Genomic DNA, 22782 nt, shown 5'->3' with positions numbered 1-22782 from the left:
CAGGGAGGCAATATGGGGCTGGATCCCAGGACCCTGGGATCATGACCTGAGCCCAAGGCAGATGCTTAACCGACTGAGCCACCGCCTCTTGACAGGCACTTTTAAGGGGGGAAGTATTGTGGTCCTATACAGTAGGAGAGCAGCTGCAGTGTCCAGGTGGGTGCCTACTTGCTACAAAGTAGCAAGTCTCTTCCCACTTCTCTTGCCTCAGTTTCCTTTTTTCTAATTATACACGACTGTTGTGAATCCAAGAATAATTAACTATTGTAAAGTGGCCAAATGAAAGTTGTCAAAGGCAGGCGCCTGGGTAGCTCAGTTGGTTAAGCGACTGCCTTCGGCTCAGGTCATGATCCTGGAGTCCTGGAATTGAGTCCCGCATCGGGCTCCCTGCTCGGTGGGGAGCCTGCTTCTCCCTCTGACCCTCCTCCCTCTCGTGCTCTCTGTCTCTCATTCTCTCTCTCGCAAATAAATAAAATCTTTAAAAAAAAAAAAAAAGTTGTCAAAGGCATAGTATTAATTTATAAATCTGCCTGTGTTTATTTGCGTTGCAGAAGTTTTGTTTTGTTTTTAAAGATTTTTTTTTTAAGTAATCTCTACACGCAATGTGGGGTTTGAACCCACAATCCAGAGACCGAGAGTACCATATTTCACCGACTGAGCCAGCCAGGCGCCCCACAAGTTTTGTTTTGAATCACCAGTGCAGAATAGAAATATATCAAGCATAAGATTTAACTGTTTTAAAATGGAAGGAAAGATAGGGGAATGGTGGCATTTGGTTTAATAAATTTACAGTTGAGATAATGACTAGGTTATGTCAAAGAATGGGCATTGTGAAAGCCAGCATCAGAACTCTCTCATCTGATACTGACCTAGCTTAAATGCTGTGAACTGGTTCAGGTGTAGATCACTATGTAACATTCTGTTTCCTTTTCAGTCAATGACTAGGACAATTTTTTTTTACTTGTCACACTGACTGGTTTAACAGGTCTGGGGCTAGTGTTTTTCCTTCTTTAAAAAAATTTTTTTTGATAGCTAATATCCTAATAGTCTTGGTTGAAAGAAGTAAAATAAAAATTGTTGGAATTAGACATTGGTATTTCTTTTTTTTTTAAGATTTTATTTATTTATTTATTTTTTTGTTAAAGATTTATTTATTTATTTGAGAGAGCAAGAATGAGAGAGTACATGAGAGAGGGGAGGGTCAGAGGGAGAAGCAGGCTCCTCGCTGAGCAGGGAGCCCGATGCGGGACTCGATCCCGGGACTCCAGGATCATGACCTGAGCCGAAGGCAGTTGCTTAACCAACTGAGCCACCCAGGCGCCCTTATTTATTTATTTTAGAGAGAGAAAAAGTGCGCCCACCTGGGGAGGGCCAAAGGGAGAGAGAGAATCTCAAGCAGACTCCCCACTGAATACGGAGCCCAACGCGGGCCTTGAACTCACGACTCTGAGATCAAGACCTGAGCTGAGATCAAGAGTTGGACGCTTAACCAAGCCACCCACCCCTACCTTAGGAATTTTCTAGTCCAGTTTTCTACTCATTATGAGAATATTTTATCTGATTCTCCTGTTGAAGACTTCCAGCTATAGGCAGTTCATCATCTGACCTAATGCATCACAGGGCAACTAATTTTTCAGAGTTCTTCATTATTTGCAACTTAAAACTATCTCCCTAAAACCACATAAGATGCTGTAATTCCGAGGTGCCTGGGTGGCTGAGTCGGTTAAGTGTCTGCCTTTGGCTTAGGTCATGATCTCAGGGTTCTGGGATCAAGCCCTGTGTCAGCCTCCCTGTTTACCAGGGAGCCTGCTTCTCCCTCTCCCTCTGCTGCTTCCCCCCTCTGCTTATGCACGCTCTCGCTCTCAAATAAATAAATTAAATCTTTAAAAAAAAAGATGCTATAATTCCAAGAGGATTAGAAATGTCTGTTTTAACCTGTAAATTTCTCCGTCTCTGCCAGGTAATGTAATCTACAGTGCCTTAATACATCCAGGGGACTTGGGGGGGGCCAAAAAAAAAAAATCAAGTAATATTTCTTCAAGGAAGATATTGTTCTTATCTTTGAGACTCTGGAAGGCTGCTGACATACCTCAATCATGGCTCCCACTTTTTCTGAATGCTATTCTATGAAATAAGATTATGAGGACGAGGGGCACCTGAGTGGCTCAATGGCTTAAGTAAGTGTCTGCCTTCGGCTGAGGTCATGATCCCAAGGTTCTGGGATCAAGCTCCTCATTGGGCTCCCTGCTCGGCGGGGAGCCTGCTTCTCCCTAGCTCTCTGCCTGTCGCTCCCCCTGCTTGCGCTCTCTCTGTCAATTAAATAAAATCTTTAAAAAAAGAAAAAGACTATGAGAACGAATTGATTCATAATCCCAGAGCTTTTTGAATTCACAAAATGGCTTTTTACCTGGAAGCCTCCAAATGTTTCTAGGGGATAATATTTGAAATAAGCACGTGGCTCCTGTCTCCTAGTTTTGTAACTCCAATGTTCATTTGAATTCCTAGGGAACACTCAGCCTGCAAAGGCCTAGTGTTTACACAGTGTTGTGTGCTATTGGGGGTGGTGGATCCAAAACAATCAGAAGAGATAATAACTTTCCCAGCTTCATTGAGGAGGTAACTCATAGTCAGTTACACAGTAACACTAACAAGGGAATGACATACCTGTTGTCTACTTAAATGTTCAGGCAGATATGAGATAAGGTATCAGAGTGGCATGGAATTTGGTAAAGTTTTTTATTAAACTTATTTGAAAAGCTTCAGTTGCTAACACATGAGTAATACATTCACATAGTTCAAAATTTTAAAACATATAAAAAGACAGTCTCCCCCCCAACCTTGTCTTGCAGCCTCCCAGTTCCCGTCACAGGAGGCAAGCAGTGTTCTTAATTTCTTTTTTAAAAATATGTTTTAATTTTTTATTATTATTATTATTTTTTAAAGATTTTATGTATTTATTTATTTGAGAGAGAGCAGGAGAGGGGGGAGGGTCTGAGGGAGAAGCAGACTCCTTGCTGAGCAGGGAGCCCGATGCGGGACTCGATCCCGGGACTCCAGGATCATGACCTGAGCCGAAGGCAGTCGCTTAACCAACTGAGCCACCCAGGCGCCCCTATGTTTTAATTTTTTTAAAAAGATTTTATTTATTTGAGAGAGATACACAGCGAGAGAGCACAGGTGAGGAGGAGAGGGAGTAGCAGGCTCCCCCCCGAGCAGGGAGCCCAATGCTGGGCTCGATCCTAGGACCCTGGGATTATAACCCGAGCTGCAGGCAGACGCTCAACCAACTGAGCCACCAAGGCGCCCCTTAATTTCTTATTATAATTTCTCAATCATTCTCAGACATACTGATTTAAATTTAAAGTTGTTAATTTCTTAGTAATTATCAGAGATTTTATTCATGTTCAAACATCTATCCCCCTCTGCCAATTTTTTAAATATAAATTGTGCACACTTTATATACCATTCTTCACCTTTTGTTCGCTTAACATTATAGGATGAACTTTTTACGTTTTTATTTTCATCGAAATTATACATGCACATAGTTTAAAAAGTATTGTTTTACAGAGTTTGTTACAGTCAAACAGCATTCCCTCACCCCCTTCGCACTTTCATTTATTTTAGCTGGTATATTTATTACTATACCCTTTCATCTGTATATAACATTGTCTTGCTACCTCTTGATTATTCATTTTTAGACATTTCCTATTGATATCCTACTATGGAAGATGAGCATTTGACTCTCTCTTAACTGCATCACATCTGGAGGCAACTCATGTCAGTTTGTCCTAATAGTGGTGATAATATAAACACTTAGAGTGATCACTGTATTTCTCCATTGTAAAAGTACCTGTTCCCCTTTGTAATTAATATGTAACCTGTGAGGTGTTTCTTTCTTCAATTTTTCTTGTGGTAAAATACATATAAAATTTACCATCTTAACCATTTAAAGTACAGTTCAGTATTAAATACATCTATAACATTGTGCATCTGTTACTACCACCCATCTCCAAAACTTTTTTCTTTTCTTTTTTTTTTTTTTAAAGATTTTTTATTTATTTATTTGACAGAGAGAGACACAGCGAGAGAGGGAACACAAGCAGGGGGAGTGGGAGAGAGAGAAGAAGGTTTCCCGCTGAGCAGGGAGCCTGATGCAGGGCTAGATCCCAGGACCCTGGGATCATGACCTGAGCCGAAGGCAGACACTTAATGCCTGAGCCACCCAGGAGCCCCTCCAGAAGTTTTCATCTTGTGAAACTGAACCTCTGTACCCATTAAATAATAGTTTCCATTCTCTGCTTCCCCCAACCCCTGCCAACCACTATTCTACTTCCTGTCTATATGATTTTGATTAAGTACCTCATGTAAGTAGAATTATACAGCATTTGTCTTTTTGTGACTGGCTTATTTCACTTAGCATAATATCCTCAAGGTTCATCCACATTGTAGCATATTGCAGAATTTCCTTCCATTTTAAGGCTGAATAACATTTAATTGTATGTGTATATCACATTTTGCTTACCTATTCATTCATTAGTGCACACTTGGCTTTTTCCATGTTGAAGCTATTGTGAATAATACTGCTATAAACATGGATGTACAAATATATCTTTGAGAGCCTGTATTCAGTTTTTTTGCGTATATATCCAAAAGTGGAATTGCTGGATTTTATGGTAATTCTATTTTTAATTTTTTGAGGAACCACCATACTGTTTTCCTTACTGGCTGTACCAGTTTACATTCCCACTCATGGTGCCCAAGGGTTCCAGTTTCTCCACTTTTTTCTTTTTTTTTTGATGGTAGCCTTGATGGGTATGGGTTGGTATCTTATTGTAGTTTTGATTTGTGTCTCCGTAATGATTAGTGATGTTGAGCATATTGACGTGCTTACTGGCCACTCATATATCTTTTTTGGAGAAATTTCATTTTAAGTCCTCTGCCCATTTTTGAATTGGGTTTGAGTTTTAGGTTATTAATCTCTTATCAGATACATGATTTGCACATATTTTCTCCCATTTTTTGGTTTGCCTTTTTACTCTGTTGATAGTCTTTTGCTGTGCAATTTTTTTTTAATTTTCAAGAAATCCAGTTTGTCTGTTTTTTCTTTTGTTAAGCTAGCTGTTGGTGTCATATCCAAGAAATCTTTTCCAAATCCAATGTTATGAAGCTTTTGTCCTGTGTTTCTTCTAAGAGTTTTATTGGTTTAGGTTTTACGTTTAAAGCCTTGATGCATTTTGCGTTAATTTTTTTAATATGGTGTTAGGGAAAGGTCCAATTTCATTTGTTTGTATGTGGAGATCCAGTTTTCCCAGCACCATTTGTTGAAAAGGCTGTCCTTCATTAAATGGTCTTAGCATCCTTGTCAAATATCATTTGACCATGTATGGGAGGGTTTATTTCTGGGCTTTCTCTTTTTTTAATTGAAGTACAATTAACATACACTGTTATATTAGTTTCAGGTATATAATATAATTCAACAATTCTAAACATTACTCAGTGCTCATCATGATAAGTGTACTCTTAATCCCCTTCACCTATTTCACCCATCCCCCCACCCACCTACCCTCTGACAACCCACCAGCTTCTTTTCTGTATTTGAGAGTCTGCTTTATTATTTGTCTCTCTTTTTTTAAAAGGACTGATTTATTTATTTATTTTTTAAAGATTTTATTTATTTATTTGAGAGAGAGAGAATGAGAGACAGAGAGCACGAGAGGGAAGAGGGTCAGAGGGAGAAGCAGACCCCCGCTGAGCAGGGAGCCTGATGTGGGACTCGATCCCGGGACTCCAGGATCATGACCTGAGCCGAAGGCAGTCGCTTAACCAACTGAGCCACCCAGGCGCCCTGATTTATTTATTTTTAAAGAGAGCTTTCGGGTGAGAGAGCACCAGTGGGGGGAGGGGCAGAGGGAGAGAATCTTCAAGAGGACTCTGCGCTGAGCCTGGAGCCCTATGTGGGCTTGATCTCAGGACCTATGAGATCATGACCTGAGCTGAAACCAAGAGTCAGATGCTCAACTGACTGAGCCATCCAGGTGCCCCTGTTTGTCTCTTTTTAAAATTAATTTGTTTTGTTTCTTAAATTCCACAAGCGTGGAATCATACGGTACTTCTCTTTCTCTAATTTAATTTTACTTATTGTTATACTCTCTAGGTCTATGCTGTTGTTGCAGATGGCAAGATCTCATTCTTTTTGACCTCTCTGTCCTGTTTCCCTGGTCTGTATATCTGTCTTGATGTTAATACTGCAGCTTTGTAGTAAGTTTTGTTTGTTTTTTTTTAAAGATTTTATTTATTTATTTGAGAGAGACAGAGAGCATGAGCGCAGAGAGAGGCAGAGGGGCAGGGAGCCTGCCATGGGGCTTGATCCCAGGACCCTGAGATCATGACCTGAGCTGAAGGCCGGCGCTTAACTGACTAAACCACCCAGGTTGCCCCTGTAGTAAGTTTTAAAATCAGGAAGCATGAGTCTTCCAGTTTTGTTCTTTTTCAAGATTTTTTTGGCTATTTGGGGGTCTCCTGGGATTCCATACGAATTTTAGGACAGCTTTTTTATTTCTGCAAAAAACATTTCTACAGGGGCGCCTGGGTGGCTCAGATGGTTAAGCGTCTGCCTTCGGCTCAGGTCATGATCCCAGGGTCCTGGGATCGAGTCCCATATCGGGCTCCTGGCTCAGCGGGGAGCCTGCTTCTCCCTCTGACCCTCTCCCCTCTCATGCTGTTTCTCTCTCGTTGGCTCTCTAAAAAATAAATAAATCTTTAAAAAAAAAAAAATTTCTACATATAAAATCAAGTCACCTACTCCCCCCCTCCGTTTTTAACATTTTCTATTTCCACATAACCCCTTCTAGTTGCATTTTTTTTTTCTATAGGTAGTTGTTTTTGATTCTTTCATATTGGAGGTTTTTCTCAGACTATATAGTAATCTTTAATTGCTTAATTTTAACAGAGGATGATTAAAAAGCTAATTCAAGATTATGTGAATGTGAATGAGGCTGGTTGACTGTTAACTTCCTTATAGGGTGATCTGGTGGGGCATCTTAATTAGTGAACTCCAGCGTTACTTTTTGAGGTTTTTTCCCCTTGGTCTAGTTAGATTCCACAAAGAAGGATCTTCTAATTTCCCTCCTGGTTGGTGAAAATTGGGGAAAGAAGGCTGGGAGCTCATACTCAATATGCTTACTTAATTTCTCCATTTTCAACATGGTGCTCTCCCCTTTACTGTTGCTGGTATCCCCCAGTATCCCCAACACCTGGCTTTACTAGTTGGGAAGGAAATCAAAGGATCTGAAGCCTCTGAAACAAAATTTCAACCAGATCCTCTTTATTTTAGCTCCATCATTCACTTCCATTTTCTGAACATTTTCACTTTGATATAAAGTGTTGATTATGAGTTTACCACAGATGGCTTATGATTTAGTTTCCCAGGTTTGTGTAGTCATTTATCATGTTTCCATCTGCTTTCCAAGAAAATTATCTTGCTGTTGTCTCCCCTGACTTTCTTTTGCGGGGTGGGGGGTTTTGGGGTTGGGGAGGAGATGGGAGGAGTCTTTTGTGAATTATACCTTTTAAAAAAATTCCTTAATTTTTTTTTTAAGATTTTATTTATTTACTTGAGAGGGAGAGTGAACATGAAAGAGAGAGCAAGAGAGCGCACACCAGAGGGAAGAGAGACAAAGGGAGGAGAGGCAGACTCCCCGCTGAACAGGGAGCCCAGCGACAACGTGGGGCTCAATCCTAGGACCCTGGGATCATGACCTGAGCTGAAGGCAGATGCTTAACTGAGTGAGCCACTCAGGTGCCCCTTTACTTTTGTTTTTTTAGTAGGATTTTAGGGAGGAACAAAATGGATATGTATTCAACCTACCATCTTTATCCAGAAGTTTGGCAAGGCTTCCTTAAAGATTTCTTGAAAGATGCAGAAGCTTTCACCAGCTTCATCCTTGAAAAATATTCTATATCCATGGGCTGAGAAATGAAGAATAGAATAGACAATTACACAATGTTATTTTCTTTCTAAAGACTACTTTACCCTAAGGAAATACTCTTGTTTTAAAAAAAAAAAAAAAAAAGCCCCCCAGCTGGCTCTTGAAGGAAATTACCTCAAACTCTTGAAGCCATTCAGGTCTGGTATTTCTCATAAGTCATTGTATTCTACAATCTGGATGTTTATTCAGTGGCTTCTTCTACATGGAGTGCTCCTTCCTCTCTGTCCTTGTTTATATCCCAGTTCTTTATTGTTAATGTCTTCCCACTCTGGGAAATCTTCCTTGATCCCTGTCCTCACCATTACCACCTCCAAGTTTGGATAAAGTATCTTTCTTTTTTGTGTTTCCATACCTAACAATTATTACACTACTATAATTGTCTGTTTCTTTAGGTATCTATAGCATCTTAGCCAGGGACCAAATCTTTTTTATCCTTCAGTATACATCATCCATCTCACTATTTGGGACACAAGTGTTTTTTGTTTTAAAATTTAAAACATGGGGCACCTGGGTGGTTCAGTTGGTTAGGCATCCGACTCTTGGCTTTGACTCAGGTCATGATCTCAGGGTCACGGGATTGAGCCCTGAGTCGGGCTCTGTGCTCAGCCCGGAGTCCCTTTGAGATTCTTTCCCTCTGGCTCTCTCTCCCCCTCTGCCCCTCCCCCAGCTCACGTGCCAGTAAGCTCAGGCACGCGTGCTCTCTTTCTAAAAATAAATAAATAAAATCTTTAAAACTTGCAGGAAAATAAAATGTGGCTTTAAAAAACTCATGGTTACTGAATTAATACTAAAATCCATTTAAAAGTTTATCAGTAAAACGACAAAAATGAAAAGCAGATTCAGTGATTATTTTTGAAGAAATTTAAATGAAGTTACTATGACTTAAAAGGCAAGGACATGTTGTGTCAGCTTGGATACTTTTTTTTTTTAAAGATTTATTTATTTGTCAGAGAGAGAAAGCAAGCAGAGGGAGAAACAGGCTCCCCGCTGAGCAAGGAGCCTGATGCAGGACTCAATCCCAGGACCCTGGGATCATGACCTCAGCGGAAGGTAGATGCTTAACCGACTGAGCCACTCAGGTGTCCCCAGCTTGGATACTTTATCAGTGGCTATGAAAACTAATTGATGCCTCTTTATTAGAATCACTTGGAAAATAGTGTCACTTGAGTTCAAGGGAAACATATAAGTTTGGTAAAATCTGTTCTGTTTTATTTAGAGAAATATCCCTGGGTGAAATGCAGGCTGACTCTTAAATAAAAGTGCATTAGCTGTAATTAGCTTTATCCCATTTTCAGGCACATAGGGTATAGTTTGGGAGCCTTCTGCAAATATTTTGAAGAGTTTCTAACAGTTCAAGAACATTTTAAAACTTTCTTTTTTAATAAAGGAGAATTTGACAATTTGATCTAATGAAGAAAATTTTTATTTGGATAAGCAGAATGTACTACCCCTCCGTCTGGGGAAAGGCCTTCTTTTGGAGGTGGTGAGATAGCAGCTATATGAGCCTTCCCCAGGGATCACCTCCATTCTTTGTCTTCTTTCTAGAGAGAAGGATCTTAACCTGATTCATGGCAAGGCTTTGGGGGTCCTAAACTTGTATGTAAGCAGAATTTTGTGTGAGGGTGAATTTTTGTCAAGAAAGAGTCCAGAGCTTTTATCAGATTTCTAATAGTGTCCTGACCTAAGAAAGTTTAAGAACCATTGGTTTAGGTATTAAGTCACTGTGTTTGTTCTCTTGTGAGAGCATAAAGTGGAGGGGGCAGGAGAGCAAGGATTCATTGTGACTCTAAGACTTTTTTTTGACATACATATAACTGATATAAAAATTCACAGAACAATATTCGTCCTTATAAAGTATGGTTACTCTTAACATCTTCTGTTCTATTTCATTTTTTGTTTAAGATTTTATTTATTTATTTGTCAGAGAAAGAGAGGGAGAGGTCACCAGCAGTGGGGAGGGGCAGAGGGAGAAGCAGGATCATAAGCCGAAGGCAGACGCTTAACTGACTGAGCCACCCAGGTGTTCTGTTCTATTTCATTTTTAATGACTTTTTTTTTTTTTAAAGTAAACTATGCTCAACGCCAGGCTCGAACTCTCAACCCCAACATCAAGAGTGGCAAGCTCGGGGAGCCTGGGTGGCTCAGTCGTTAAGCGTCTGACTTCGGCTCAGGTCATGATCCCAGGGTCCTGAGGATCGAGCCCCACTTCGGGCTCCTGCTCGGCGGGAAGCCTGCTTCTCCCTTACCCACTCCCCCTGCTTGTGTTCCCTCTCTCGCTGTGTCTCTCTCTGTCAAATAAATAAATAAAATCTTAAAAAAAAAAAAAAAAGAGTGGCATGCTCTACCGACTGAGCCAGCCAGGCGCCCCTTCATTTTTAAAATGTTGGTTGTATGGACGCTTGGCTGGCTCAGCCGGGTAAGTGCCTGCCTTCGGCTCAGGTCATGATCCCGGGATCCTGGGGTAGGTCCTTGCTCTGCGGGAAGCCTGCTTCTCCCTCTCCCTCTCCCACTCCCCCTGCTTGTGTTCCTGCTCTCGCTATCTCTGTCTCTGTCAAATAAATAAATAAAATCTTTAAAAAAATAAAATGTTGGTTGTAACCTTCTAAATTTATTTCTTACTGTTCTGCTTGGTGGTAACCCATAGTTTGAAAAACACTGGTCTAGTACATAGTTTACAGAATACTTCATATACTCTCCGTTTTCACAGCAGTCCCCTGAGGTAGCGTATGACCTTTTTATTTTTACGGATGACGAGAATCAGAGATGTTAAGTGACTCGTTCAAGTTTGCACTGCCAATACTTGGCAAAGTCAGAATTTGAGCTTGAGTTCTAGGTTTTGACTCCAGCTCTACTGCCCCTTTGGTTGCATCTGATTCAGACTACTTCCTTTCTCCTTCCTCTTCTCACCCCCTCTTCCCTACCACAACTGTAGGGAATAATACCAGCTTAAACCACATAATTGGGTAAATCCAGCTTCCTCAGTTAACATACCTGCACTGTCCCCAGTCCTATCGCTTGTCATTCGAGGTCTTAGAAGTTCTGGATTTCTTCTCCACCCTGTATCAGTGGTTCTCAAGCCTGGAGATATATCAGTGTCAGTCAGCTGTGGAACTTAATATTCAGATCTCTGGGCCTCCAGCAGTGAATCTGATTTGGTAGATCTGGGGTGGAGTTTAGACATGGTTTTTTTTGTTTTTTTTTAAAGATTTATTTATTTATTTATTTGAGAGAGAGAGCACATGAAAGGCAGGAGGGTCAGAGGGAGAAGCAGACTCCCTGCCGAGCAGGAAGCCCAACGCGGGACTCGATCCAGGGACTCCAGGATCATGACCTGAGCTGAAGGCAGTCGCTTAACCAACTGAGCCACCCAGGCGCCCGAGTTTAGACACGTTTTTAAAAAGCACCATGGGGTGGCCCAAAATGGAGGCCAGCCCCTGCTGGCGTTTCCTAAAACTCTGTGAGGAATGGCCAGTGGAGGAGACCAAACGGGCCAGGCGTAGCACAGGCCTTTCCGGAGGGAGAGAATACTCAAGATTGTAGAGCCTGAGGCCTGTGATCGGATGTATGAGAGTTTCACATGGCTCCATTCAAACTGTTACAAACACAAGGACCCTTGCCCCAAAGACATGAGCTTCACTGGCCTGTCCACAGAAGAGTACAAGCCGATCCTGTCCACAGACATCTTGAAAGAGTTTAAGGAAATGAATAAAGGAATGTGGAAGAAACTGGGGGAGAAGTTTGCCCCCAGGAATCCCAACGAGAAGCAGAAGGCATGGGCTCAGTCCTTATCTCGCCCATGCTCCTAAGCTTGGAGTCTTCTAGTTGCCATCATAAATAAAACTGCCTGGTTCCCCTCCTCCCCTCAAAAAAGCTCCACAGGCCTGAAACCAGTGTAACATCATGTGTCAACTATACTCAAATTAAAAATAAATAAATAAATAAGTAGCTCCATAGGTGATTGTTATACATAACCAAAGTTGAGAATTTTTACCCTGGATACATATAAATTGTTGGGCATGGAAGGAAACCTAGGTTTCGGGAAGTAGCTAGAGACTTCTTGATCCCTTAGAGTTTTAGGGATCTAAGGGATTTAGATTTAGTTTTTAGTTTAATTTAATGCAAGATCTGTCCCCTTCCTGGCTTCCAATCTTATATGTGGGTATAACCATTTGGAAATATAATCAGAGTCTGAGTTCCAAGGGATCTAGTGGTTCTCTTCTCCCCCCCTGCCTCTTTTTCGATGAAATATTGGCTATCATAGGGTTGGAATATGTTCATCGAAGTATACAATTGGAAAAGGCACCTCCTGAAGTGGTAAGCTTGGATTATTGTTTAATACTCTCATGAAAAAACAAAGTCTTTGTGTAATGCTTTTGATTTATAGATATGAATAAACAATAGTTAAACAACTGAACTTTATGCTTCAAATTAAACAATAGATTTGATCAGAAAAATGATACTTTGAGTACTATCAGTTTTGTATCATGCTGAGCAAAACAGGAATTGCTAAAATTCGGGTTTCTTAAAAAATAAAACCACTTCAAATCTCTCTCTTTCTCTCTAGTTCTTTTTGGAGGTGGATATCTGCTCAGACAGTAAGAATTATAAGAGGTCAGTTACAAATAATATTCTTTCCTGTTTACAGTGTGATAAAAATTTCATGTTCATGTGCTAAAGTATTAAACTGTAGGCATTTATGTGAAAAGTTGCCTTCTACAAAAAGCACATAGGCAGATTTAGCGGGGGGGATAACCTGAAGTGAATGGTCTGACAGTGGTAGTATTCCGTCCCCCTTTCTCTTTAATTCTGGACTAGATTCAATGGAAGTGGGACGGGCCGTAGAGTAGTTTCTAGAGTGTCTGGACATCTACTCAGTGATTTTCCATACATGACCTCTCTTTTCTGGTGCTTTGCAGGCTTGTGCCCGGGGATACCATTCAGTAGAATTGCTGGTTGGTTGATAGGCTCTTTAGCTGCTGACAGCTGAGCTGCTTCCAATCTTTGCAACAATTCAGGGGAGGCTGCCTTCATGTTCTTAGCTAGGAAAGAAAAATTTGAAGTTGACCTTATGGAGCCTCTCATTTATTAGTTAAATCATTTCTTCTTCTTCTCCCATGGAATCAGAGAATTGCTCTTTTCTCATGAATTTTATTTTTTTGTGTAGTCATCTAATTTCAGTCAGACTCTAAACTAGAACATGCCCCTGAATGCCTTATTTATTTCTCCTGTGAAGAAGGCAGCCATTATTTTCTATATTAGTTGAGATGGAATTTGGAATTCTGCAGGGGTGGGGAGGGAAGGGGGTCTTTTCTTACTTTTTTATGTTTATTTTTTTAAAGATTTTATTTATTTATTTGACAGAGAGAGACACAGCGAGAGAGGGAACACAAGCAGGGGGAGTGGGAGAGGGAGAAGCAGGCTTCCCGCAGAGCAGGGAGCCTGACGCGGGGCTCGATCCCAGGACCCCGGGATCATGACCTGAGCCGAAGGTAGACGCCCAACGACTGAGCCACCAAGGCGCCCCTCTTATTTTTTTTTTTAAACTTGATTATTTACTGCTCTAAAATGTGAAAGAAGTAGACTTTTTTGTTGCTGTACCTTTTGGTGTTCCTCAAAGTGGTCAATCTGTTGGAACTTTCCCTCCCTCCTTCCCTCACTTTGTCCTTCTCCCTTTTTCCTTCCTTCCTTCTTTCTCTTTTTTTTTTTTTAAAGATTTTATTTATTTATTTGAGAGAGAGAGAATGAGAGACAGAGAGCATGAGAGGGAGGAGGGTCAGAGGGAGAAGCAGACTCCCCGCCGAGCAGGGAGCCCGATGCGGGACTCGATCCTGGGACTCCAGGATCATGACCTGAGCCGAAGGCAGTCGCTTAACCAACTGAGCCACCCAGGTGCCCCCTTCTTTCTCTTTTTAAATGATTGGTTTTCTTTTAGATTTCTGGAAGTGATTATCTTAATAAAATTTGGAGACATTTAAAAATTATTTTAAAGAAACCTAGTATCCCAAGGGAGGAATGTATAGTAAATTTAGATGTCAAGTTTTTCCTGTTGCATACCATTTTTATATTTGATTCTGGTTTTTAAAATAAAAGTTAACCGAAGTAATCTCTAACTCACTATTGGGAAATACCTAGAAGTAATTTTTTTTTTTTTTTTTTTTAGCATTCCTGGCAATTTGTTATTACTGTTTTATTCTTATAGCAGAGTGATTCTCAAATTTTTAGGATTTGTTAAAATATAGAATACTGGGCCCCAAACTGTAGATTCTGATACAGTTATTTGCTCTATGGTAGGGCCTGAGAATCTGTACTTTTTTTTTTTTTTAAAGATTTTATGTATTTATTAGAGAGAGCATGAAAGGGGAGAGGGTCAGAGGGAGAAGCAGACTCCCTGCTGAGCAGGGAACCCCATGTGGGACTCTGTCCCCAGACTCCAGGACCATGACCTGAGCCGAAGGCAGTCGCTTAACCACCTGAGCCACCCAGGTGCCCGAGAATCTGTACTTTTAAGAGGTTCCCTGGTGATGTTGCTGCTACTGCTGCTGGTCTGGCAACTACATTTTTTGAGAACCACTGCTCTATCATTTACAAATACTGTTTTGTCTTTGTAAATGAATAAGCTCTGATTCACCAATGACACAAGAATAATGGTGCACGTGTCATTTTAATGTTTAATGGTGATTTCCAAACATTTTTAAATCTTTTTTTTTTAAGATTTTATTTCACACAGAGAGATAGCAAGAGCAGGAACACAAGCAGGGGAAGTGGGAGAGGGAGAAGCAGGCTTCCCGCTGAGCAGGGAGCCCGACGTGGGGCTTGATCCCAGGACCCTGGGATCATGACCTGAGTCAAAGGCAGATGCTTAATGACTGAGCCACCCAGGCGCCCCAAACATTTTTAAATCTTTATGTTTTGTTATCTGATGTCAAAGAACACTGCTTTCTACCTACTGTTATACTTCAAAGTAGTCTACAGCATAATTTATTAATATACATTATCTATTGATACACCTTGAAATCAGTATTGGGAATATTGCTTTCTAAATTAAAATTGTTAGGCTGCAAGAGGTTCAGTGGTAAGTTGATGTGTAGTTCTGAAGGGTTTTTTTATGGAATTTTTTGAGTGACAGAATAAATATTGTTTCTTTTAGCTTTGGTTTTTATTGTTCTTATGGGCTTTGAACTGTTCTGGTCTTTGTTAATTAGTTTGCTAGTAGTTGGAAATATTTAATTCTGGCTAATAAGGCCCTATACCTAGAAAACTAATACTTAATTGAGATCACCCCTCCCTTATTTTAATTATAGATTTTGAATTTGATAGTACATTCATTTTCTCCCTATCGATGTCAGCACATTAGAGCCAAGAGCAGACATTTTTGGATGAATTTTTAACAGATGTAATTGAAGAAAAAACTCATGAGGACAAGTAAAGATTTTCTCTCTCTGTCTATTAATCAATGTCAATGTATTTTATGTGTATATATTTATACAAAAATACACATATGTAAAATTCACAACCTCTCACAGTGTACAGTTGGAACGAGGTGATAGTTGTATAGTTTACTCTAAATACCTAGTTTGAAACGACCACCACTCTCCGCAAATCTTTTCCTGCATTTCTCCCTAGTATTGACAACTGAAGTCACACTAGCATGAGCAGCTTTCACCTACTGCAAAGGTTTCTCCATTGATCATAATTATTTCTTGGACGTTACCAAATTGATAAAGAGATTGGGAATGGCTTATAGTTTTTTGAGAGAGATTTCTTTGAGGAAGAGGGAGCTAATTTTAATTTTTTAGGCATGGTTATCATGATCTGGATTTTCCTCCCTTGTAGAAAACAGAGGCCCTGAAATAGATAGCCAAAGAAACTAGTTCTCAAACTATATGTTGCTTCCAAGTGCCAGCTGTAGTATATTAGGTATAATCTGTGGTTGTCCTCTGATACAGGTTGTTATCCATAACCTGCTTTTCTCACTCATTTTCTTCATAGCTCTGAGAGCTCATTTTGAAGGAATAATGGATGAACCATCCCCCTTGGCCAAACCTCTGGAGCTGAACCAGCACTCCCGATTCATAATTGGTTCTGTGTCTGAAGATAACTCAGAGGATGAAATTAGCAACCTGGTGAAGCTGGATCTGCTGGAGGAGAAGGAGGGCTCTCTATCACCAGCTTCTGTTGGCTCAGATACACTCTCTGATTTGGGGATCTCCAGCCTACAGGATGGCTTGGCCTTACACATAAGGTAAGACAGAAATTTAATGTTTTACTTATTTAACATGACCTATGGGTTTCACTGATTTTGTTCTGGAAAGAGCAAGAATAATTTTAGCCCAGGTTGTACCACCTTTAACTGCATCACTGGACTTGAAGCTTTTTTTTTTTTTTTAAAGATTTTTTTATTTATCTATTTGACAGAGAGAGAGATAGCGAGAGCAGGAACACAAGCAGGGGGAGTGGGAGAGGGAGAAGCAGGCCTCCCGCAGAGCAGGGAGCCCGACGCGCGGGGCTCGATCCCAGGGCCCTGAGATCATGACCTGAGCTGAAGGCAGACGCTTAACGACTGAGCCACCCAGGCGCCCCTGGACTTGAAGCTTTGATGAATAAATGTACTTTGCATGAAGTGCAATTTTCAAAGTGTCTTTTTCTAAATGTTCCTCTCAACTTTTTCCTGTTCTTTGTACATACTTGGTCTTTTAGTGACATCTAGTCAGTGAGAGTTAGGTTGAGGAATTTTGGTTTCTGTACTACTTTGACTAATGTTGTAACTGTCTTAATGGTTGATAGGACTTTTGCAGGGTTGGGCAAATTTATAGTAATCGTTCTTTGAATTGCTTTCTCATGTCAGGAAGGTATATACTATTTCTGGCAGGGTTCGTCCTCAATAACAACCTGTGGCAGGAACAAAAGGTTGTTATAGACCTCCCTTTTTCTCTAGAAATGGAATTCTTTATATGTAACCGAGAATGTCAGTGAATAGTAACACTGGATTATTCTTATTTATTGATGTTTGATTATACAACCAGTATGTGATATACTGATCTTTGGTCATTTGCTTTGCATTTCTTGGATTAAAGAGCCTGGATTAGTGGTTCTTGGTTTTCACTGTACATCAGAATTACTTGGTGGAACCTTAAGAAATGAGCCCCATCTATCTCCAGAAATGAGATTCTGATTCATTTGATATTGGCTTGGTTTGGAGCTGGGGCATTTTTTTTTTTTAAACTATCCAGGTGATTCTAATGTACATCCAGGGTTGAGATGATAGTCTAGCAGAGATAAACATTAGAGTGACTATTGCTGTTATTATCTTGGTGCTTCTATTATTAATGGATCATAAAATAATTAAGCTCCTTTTTATATACTCAAGATATAGACCGTGTAGTAAAATCCCATACCGGCTCTGGCTGAATGTGACTCTTCTGGGACTTTGGGGTCCTTACTTCTGAAAGATGAGGTAGTAAGTGTCGATGGACACCCCCATTTAGCCATGTGGAGTCAAAAGAAAAGAGTTAAGCCAGTTAATTATGTTTTATGTCACAGATTCCTAGAACTGCAATAAACCTGAGAGATAATGTAGCCTAATGCTTTTTATTTAAGTAGATGAGAGAACTGAGGCCTAAAGAGGGGAAATAACTTGTCTAAGGGTGAATAACCAGAAAACTGGAATTCAAAGGTGCCCTCATTCCATTTCAGTAACTTTTCTACTCTACTTCCCTGACAGTAAAAATGTCTTAATTATTTAGCTAGTTTAGACAAAGTTGGTGTTCAGGAGTTGATGAACAAAGATTTCATCTAATCTCTGGGCTAAAAAGATGAATAGAGGGCAGTATTTAGTGGCAGATAAGAGGGGTCAAGTCTTTTTTTTTAGGGGTCAAGTCTTTATGTAAATATTTTTTATAACTTTATAGTTCATTTAATGGTTGACCTGAAGGCTAATACTGCTGGTGATATCTTACCCTTTGAGGTCATTTGTAAATGTGTGAGGGTTGTGACTGGTGGGAATACAGGGGATACATTCCAAGACCCCCAGTGGATGCCTGAAATCACAGATAGTACTCAACCCTCTATATACTGTGTTTTTTCCTATACATACGTACCTATGTTAAAGTTTAATTTATAAATTAGGCATGGTAAAAGAGTAACAGTAATAACTAATAATAAAATAGAACAGTTACAACAATATGCTGTAATAAAAGTTATGTGAATGTGGTTTCTCTCTTTCAAAAATCATATATCAATCTCATCCTTCTTGTGATGATGTGGGAGGACAAAATGCTTACGTGATGAAATGAAGCAAGGCAAATGATGTAGGCATTGTGACATAGCTTTAGGCTACTATTGACCTCATGATGTGTCAGGAGAAGGATCACCTGCTTCTGGACGGCGGTTGACTGTGGGTAACTGAAACCTTGGAACGTGAGACCACAGATAAGGAGGGACTACTACTGTACCCTTGCATTTAAAGGACAGAGGACCGGGGCACCTGGGTGGCTCAGTCGGTTAAGCATCTGCCTTCGGCTCAGGTCATGATCCCAGGGTCCTGGGATCAAGCCCCACATTGGGCTCCCTGCCCCACGGGAGCCTGCTTCTCCCTCTCCCTTTGCCTGCCACTCTGCCTACTTGTGCTCTCTATCTCTGTTAAATAAATAAAATTAAAAAAAAAAAAAAGACAAAGGACCAGTGATTCTAAACCTTCTTCAATGTACTAGGTAATCTCACATAGCCAAGAATTGTCCTCAAAATGTCACAGTGCCACTGAGAAAGACCGGGTTAAATCTAAATCCTTAAAGCCACATAGCACCTTGAGAAATTTGTCCAATTTGAGGCCATGTAAAACAGACTAGCCATTCGTTGGACTAGGAAATTGTGTTTGGCAATGGTGGCATGAACACCATTATAGGAAACTCAGCCAGTGATTTGCAGGGCAGCTTGTAGTTGCCAAGTTGTTCCCAAAGTTGATGTTTCTTCTTGCAAAGACTGTGTGGTCAGTGGTATGAGTGCCTGAGAATTTTTTTGCAAGCCCTACAGTTGGAAAACTCATGCCCATAGCTCATGGAAGAGCAATGAATTGAAGTGTGATCAGCAGCCTGGGGAGGAGTTCATACCTGCTTCCCAGCTACTGAATGTTCCAAAATAGAACACATGTTTTCCACTGATCCATTTCTTTTTTTTTTTAAAGACTTTTTTAATTTTTTTATTAGAGAGCACAAGCAGGGAGAGAGGCAGGCAGAGGGAGAAGGAGAAGCAGGCTCCCTGCTCAGCAGGGAGCCCAATGTGGGGCTCTATCCTAGGACCCCAGGATCATGACCTGAGCTGAAGGCAGATGCTTAACCGTCTGAGCCACCCAGGCACCCTCCACTGATCCATTTCTAAGTCATTTGTGGATATGGTATCCTTGGGGTTAATTTAAATTGAGTCAGATTCACTTGATATTAGAGAGATCTCTGTTCTTGCATCTGCCACCAATTAGGTATGTGACCACAGAGAATTCAGAGAAATTACCTCTTTGGACTCATTTTCCTCATCTATGAAAATGAAGATACTGGTTCAGATACTCTTTTTCACTCTTTGAACCCAGAGTTAGAGATTGGTTTAGGATTACCTTCCTGAATGAATAATCTAATCTTTTACAGGCGATATAGATTAAAGGGGCAGGTGCACTCCTAAGAGGTCATCTAAAACCAAGTAATGTGACTGCCATAGTATAGGATGAGAATGGGCCTCTCAAGTTTAGGGCTTGGTTTTTTATGCTAAATGAGGAGTCTAATGGGCATGTTGGATAGGCAGGAATAGAAAATAGACTGTTACAGAGATGGAGATGACTTGCATCACATATTTTGAGCATCACTGAAGGAAAATCACTTTCTAAGCTTTATGACCTAGGGTACCTGCCTGGCTTAGTCAGTAGAGCATGCAACTTTGAGCTTGGGGTCATGAGTTCAAGCCCCATGTTGGGTATAGAGATAATAAAATCAATCAATCTAAGCTTTACAACCCAAACAAAGCTTTACAACCCAAACATTTGAAAATAATACCCTAAGAAAGTAGTTATAGCAAAAAAAAAAAAGTAGTTATAGCTTGGTGGGACTATATAAGCCTCATTGTAGACACCTGTGCTTTGGCTTATTTTTATTTTTTTATTTTTTATTTTTTTTAAAGATTTTATTTATTTATTTGACAGAGAGAGACACAGCGAGAAAGGGAACACAAGCAGAGGGAGTGGGAGAGGGAGAAGCAGGCTTCCTGCGGAGCAGGGAGCCCGATGCGGGGCTTGATCCCAGGACCCTGGGACCATGACCTGAGCCGAAGGCAGACGCTTAATGACTGAGCCACCCAGGCGCCCCGTGGCTTTTTATTTTTAGGTAAGATCAGCTAGGGATTGATATATCAGCTAGGCTGATATATTTCTGAACCTCATTATTAATATTTAATTGAATATTTGAGAAGAAAGACCATTGAAGACTGAATGTAGGCATCTTAATTTTAAGAACTTAGGTGTGATTTGGTAGCATATAATAGAGCTATCTAGTTGCATGGATAATGATATCTGTTCCTTGTGGGATGCCACTTGAAGTCAGATTGTTCTGAATATTTACAATGCAGTGTAAATCCAGATCACCCCACAATCATGCTATCAACCAAAGATTATAATCAGTTTTGTCAACTAGTATGCTGAATTCCTGGTTGAAGTCCAGTTGGAAACAGGTGAGCCCCACAGTTGGGTCTCTCTTAGAGTAGTATGGTTTCTTTAAACCTTTTTTATCCTATAATTCATGTTATAGTATTTGAAACTCCATCTCAGTTTTCCTTTAAACTTCTTAAAGTAAATCCCCAAAGTATCAAATGGCCAACATTTTATGCTTAGCAAGCATGTTGTTGGTGATTTCATTTGAGAACAATCTGTAATTGCTGTTATTTTTGTATACATAAATCCATCATATGATGTTCTATAGCTGGGTTTAAGACAGTGGTTACTGCTTTGGTAGGAGAGAGAGATTAAGTTTGCTAAGGCAAGGCCTCTTGAAAGTGAGCTACATTACTATCTCCTTTCTGGTCTAGAAAGAAAAGTACTTTATCAATATCTTAGAAAATTTAGAATCCAGATATGTGATTGCCTATGAATTATTATTATTATTATTATTTTTAAAGATTTTATTTATTTATTTGACACAGAGAGAGAGCTAGAGAGGGAACACAAGCAGGGGGAGTAGGAGAGGGAGAAGCAGGCTCCCGGCTGAGCAGGGAGCCCAATGCAGGGCTCGATCCCAGGACCCTGGGATCATGACCTGAGCCGAAGGCAGATGCTTAACGATTGAGCCACGCAGGCGCCCCGCCTATGAATTATTTTTGACTCTTAAGAAGAATCCAAGTAGAGAGTTTTGAAGCTATTTTGTAATTAGAAATAATCTATAAAGTTTGTCCAATGATACCGGTCATGGAATACAAGCAGATAATATACTGAGTTGGGGATCATCTCCTAGATACCACACTCCTGGTCATAGACCTTTTTTTTCCCTTTTTTCTTTTTTCCTTTTCTTTTTTTCTTTTTTATTTTTTTTAAGATTTTATTTATTTGAGAGAGAGAGAATGAGAGAGAGCGAGCACACGAGAGGGGGGAGGGTCAGAGGGAGAAGCAGACTCCCTGCCGAGCAGGGAGCCCGATGCGGGACTCGATCCAGGGACTCCAGGATCATGACCTGAGCCGAAGGCAGTCGCCCAACCAACTGAGCCACCCAGGCGCCCTCCTTTTTTCTTTTTTTTAAAGTAGTCTTCATGCCTAGCGTGGAGCCCATTGCAGGGCTTGAACTCATGACCCTGAGATCAAGACCTGAACTGAGATCAAGAGTTGGATGCTTAACTGTCTGAGCCACCCAGGCACCCCCTGGTCATAGACTTTTAAAAAACACAAAGAGGGAGGTAGGTGGGGGATGGGTGAAATAGCTGAAGGGAATTAAGAGTACACTTACTGTGATGAGCACTGAATAATGAATAGAGTTATTGAGTCACTATATTGTACACTTGAAACTAATAGAATACTATACATTTAATTATACTGGCATTTAAAGACATATAGAGCTGTACGGACCTTCATCCAGAGGAAATAGCAACAAGGTGAGATTCTGAGAGGATCTGTGAGTGGCTTTCAGCTTTTGCTCCCATTGGGTCAAGAAGGAAATTTAGAAATTTAGGGGACAAGGATAGTGAGAGATAAAGCTGATCTATTGCTGTTACATCCTATCTTACTTTTCACATCTGTGAGAATTAGCAATCTTGTTTTCTCAGTGACTAATTACAACAATAGTAATAATAGGTAAGTTCATCAAGTGCTTTACTATATGCTAGACAGTCTGCTGTGCTTTATGTGGAGTTCCATACTTAATTTTTACAACAACCTCATGCGGTAAGTAATGTACTGTCATTGCCCACAATTTATGGATGGGGAACTGAAACACAGATTAAATAATGTGCCCAGGGTCACACAGCTAACTGTCTGTTGGATCCAGTCAGAGCCCATACTGTCAGCCACAATGCTAAACGAACCCTGGGTGTAATAGGTATGCTTATGTTCTCTTTGAGCAGTATTCCTCTGATTAAATGTTAACCTTATTAAAAAGATAGAGGGGCGCCTGGGTGGCTCAGTTGGTTAAGCGACTGCCTTCGGCTCAGGTCATGATCCTGGAGTCCCTGGATCGAGTCCTGCATCGGGCTCCCTGCTCGGCGGGGAGTCTGCTTCTCCCTCTGACCCTCCCCCCTCTCATGTGCTTGCTCTCATTCTCTCTCTCTCAAATAAATA

At 40.5% G+C, this 22782-nt stretch overlaps 1 protein-coding gene and 1 pseudogene across 1 annotated transcript in view; both read left to right on the top strand.

Moving 5' to 3' along the window:
* ACACA (acetyl-CoA carboxylase alpha) overlaps positions 1 to 22782 on the top strand; it is a 236136-nt gene that overhangs the window by 1760 nt on the left and 211594 nt on the right. The window contains exons 2-3 of the mRNA XM_081805979.1: positions 12553 to 12599; positions 15978 to 16230. Coding sequence (XP_081662105.1) covers positions 16004 to 16230 — 227 coding nt within the window. The 5' untranslated portion in view covers positions 12553 to 12599; positions 15978 to 16003. The remainder of the gene's footprint in view (positions 1 to 12552; positions 12600 to 15977; positions 16231 to 22782) is intronic.
* LOC145717373 (ubiquinol-cytochrome c reductase complex assembly factor 2 pseudogene) lies at positions 5852 to 12524 on the top strand (annotated as a pseudogene).

The sequence above is a fragment of the Leptonychotes weddellii genome, chromosome 15 (assembly GCF_054177405.1).
Source record: "Leptonychotes weddellii isolate Sample4059 chromosome 15, ASM5417740v2, whole genome shotgun sequence".
Lineage (NCBI taxonomy): Eukaryota > Metazoa > Chordata > Mammalia > Carnivora > Phocidae > Leptonychotes > Leptonychotes weddellii.
The sequence above is the reverse complement of the archived record's forward strand: the minus strand, read 5'-3'. Positions and strand labels throughout refer to the sequence as shown.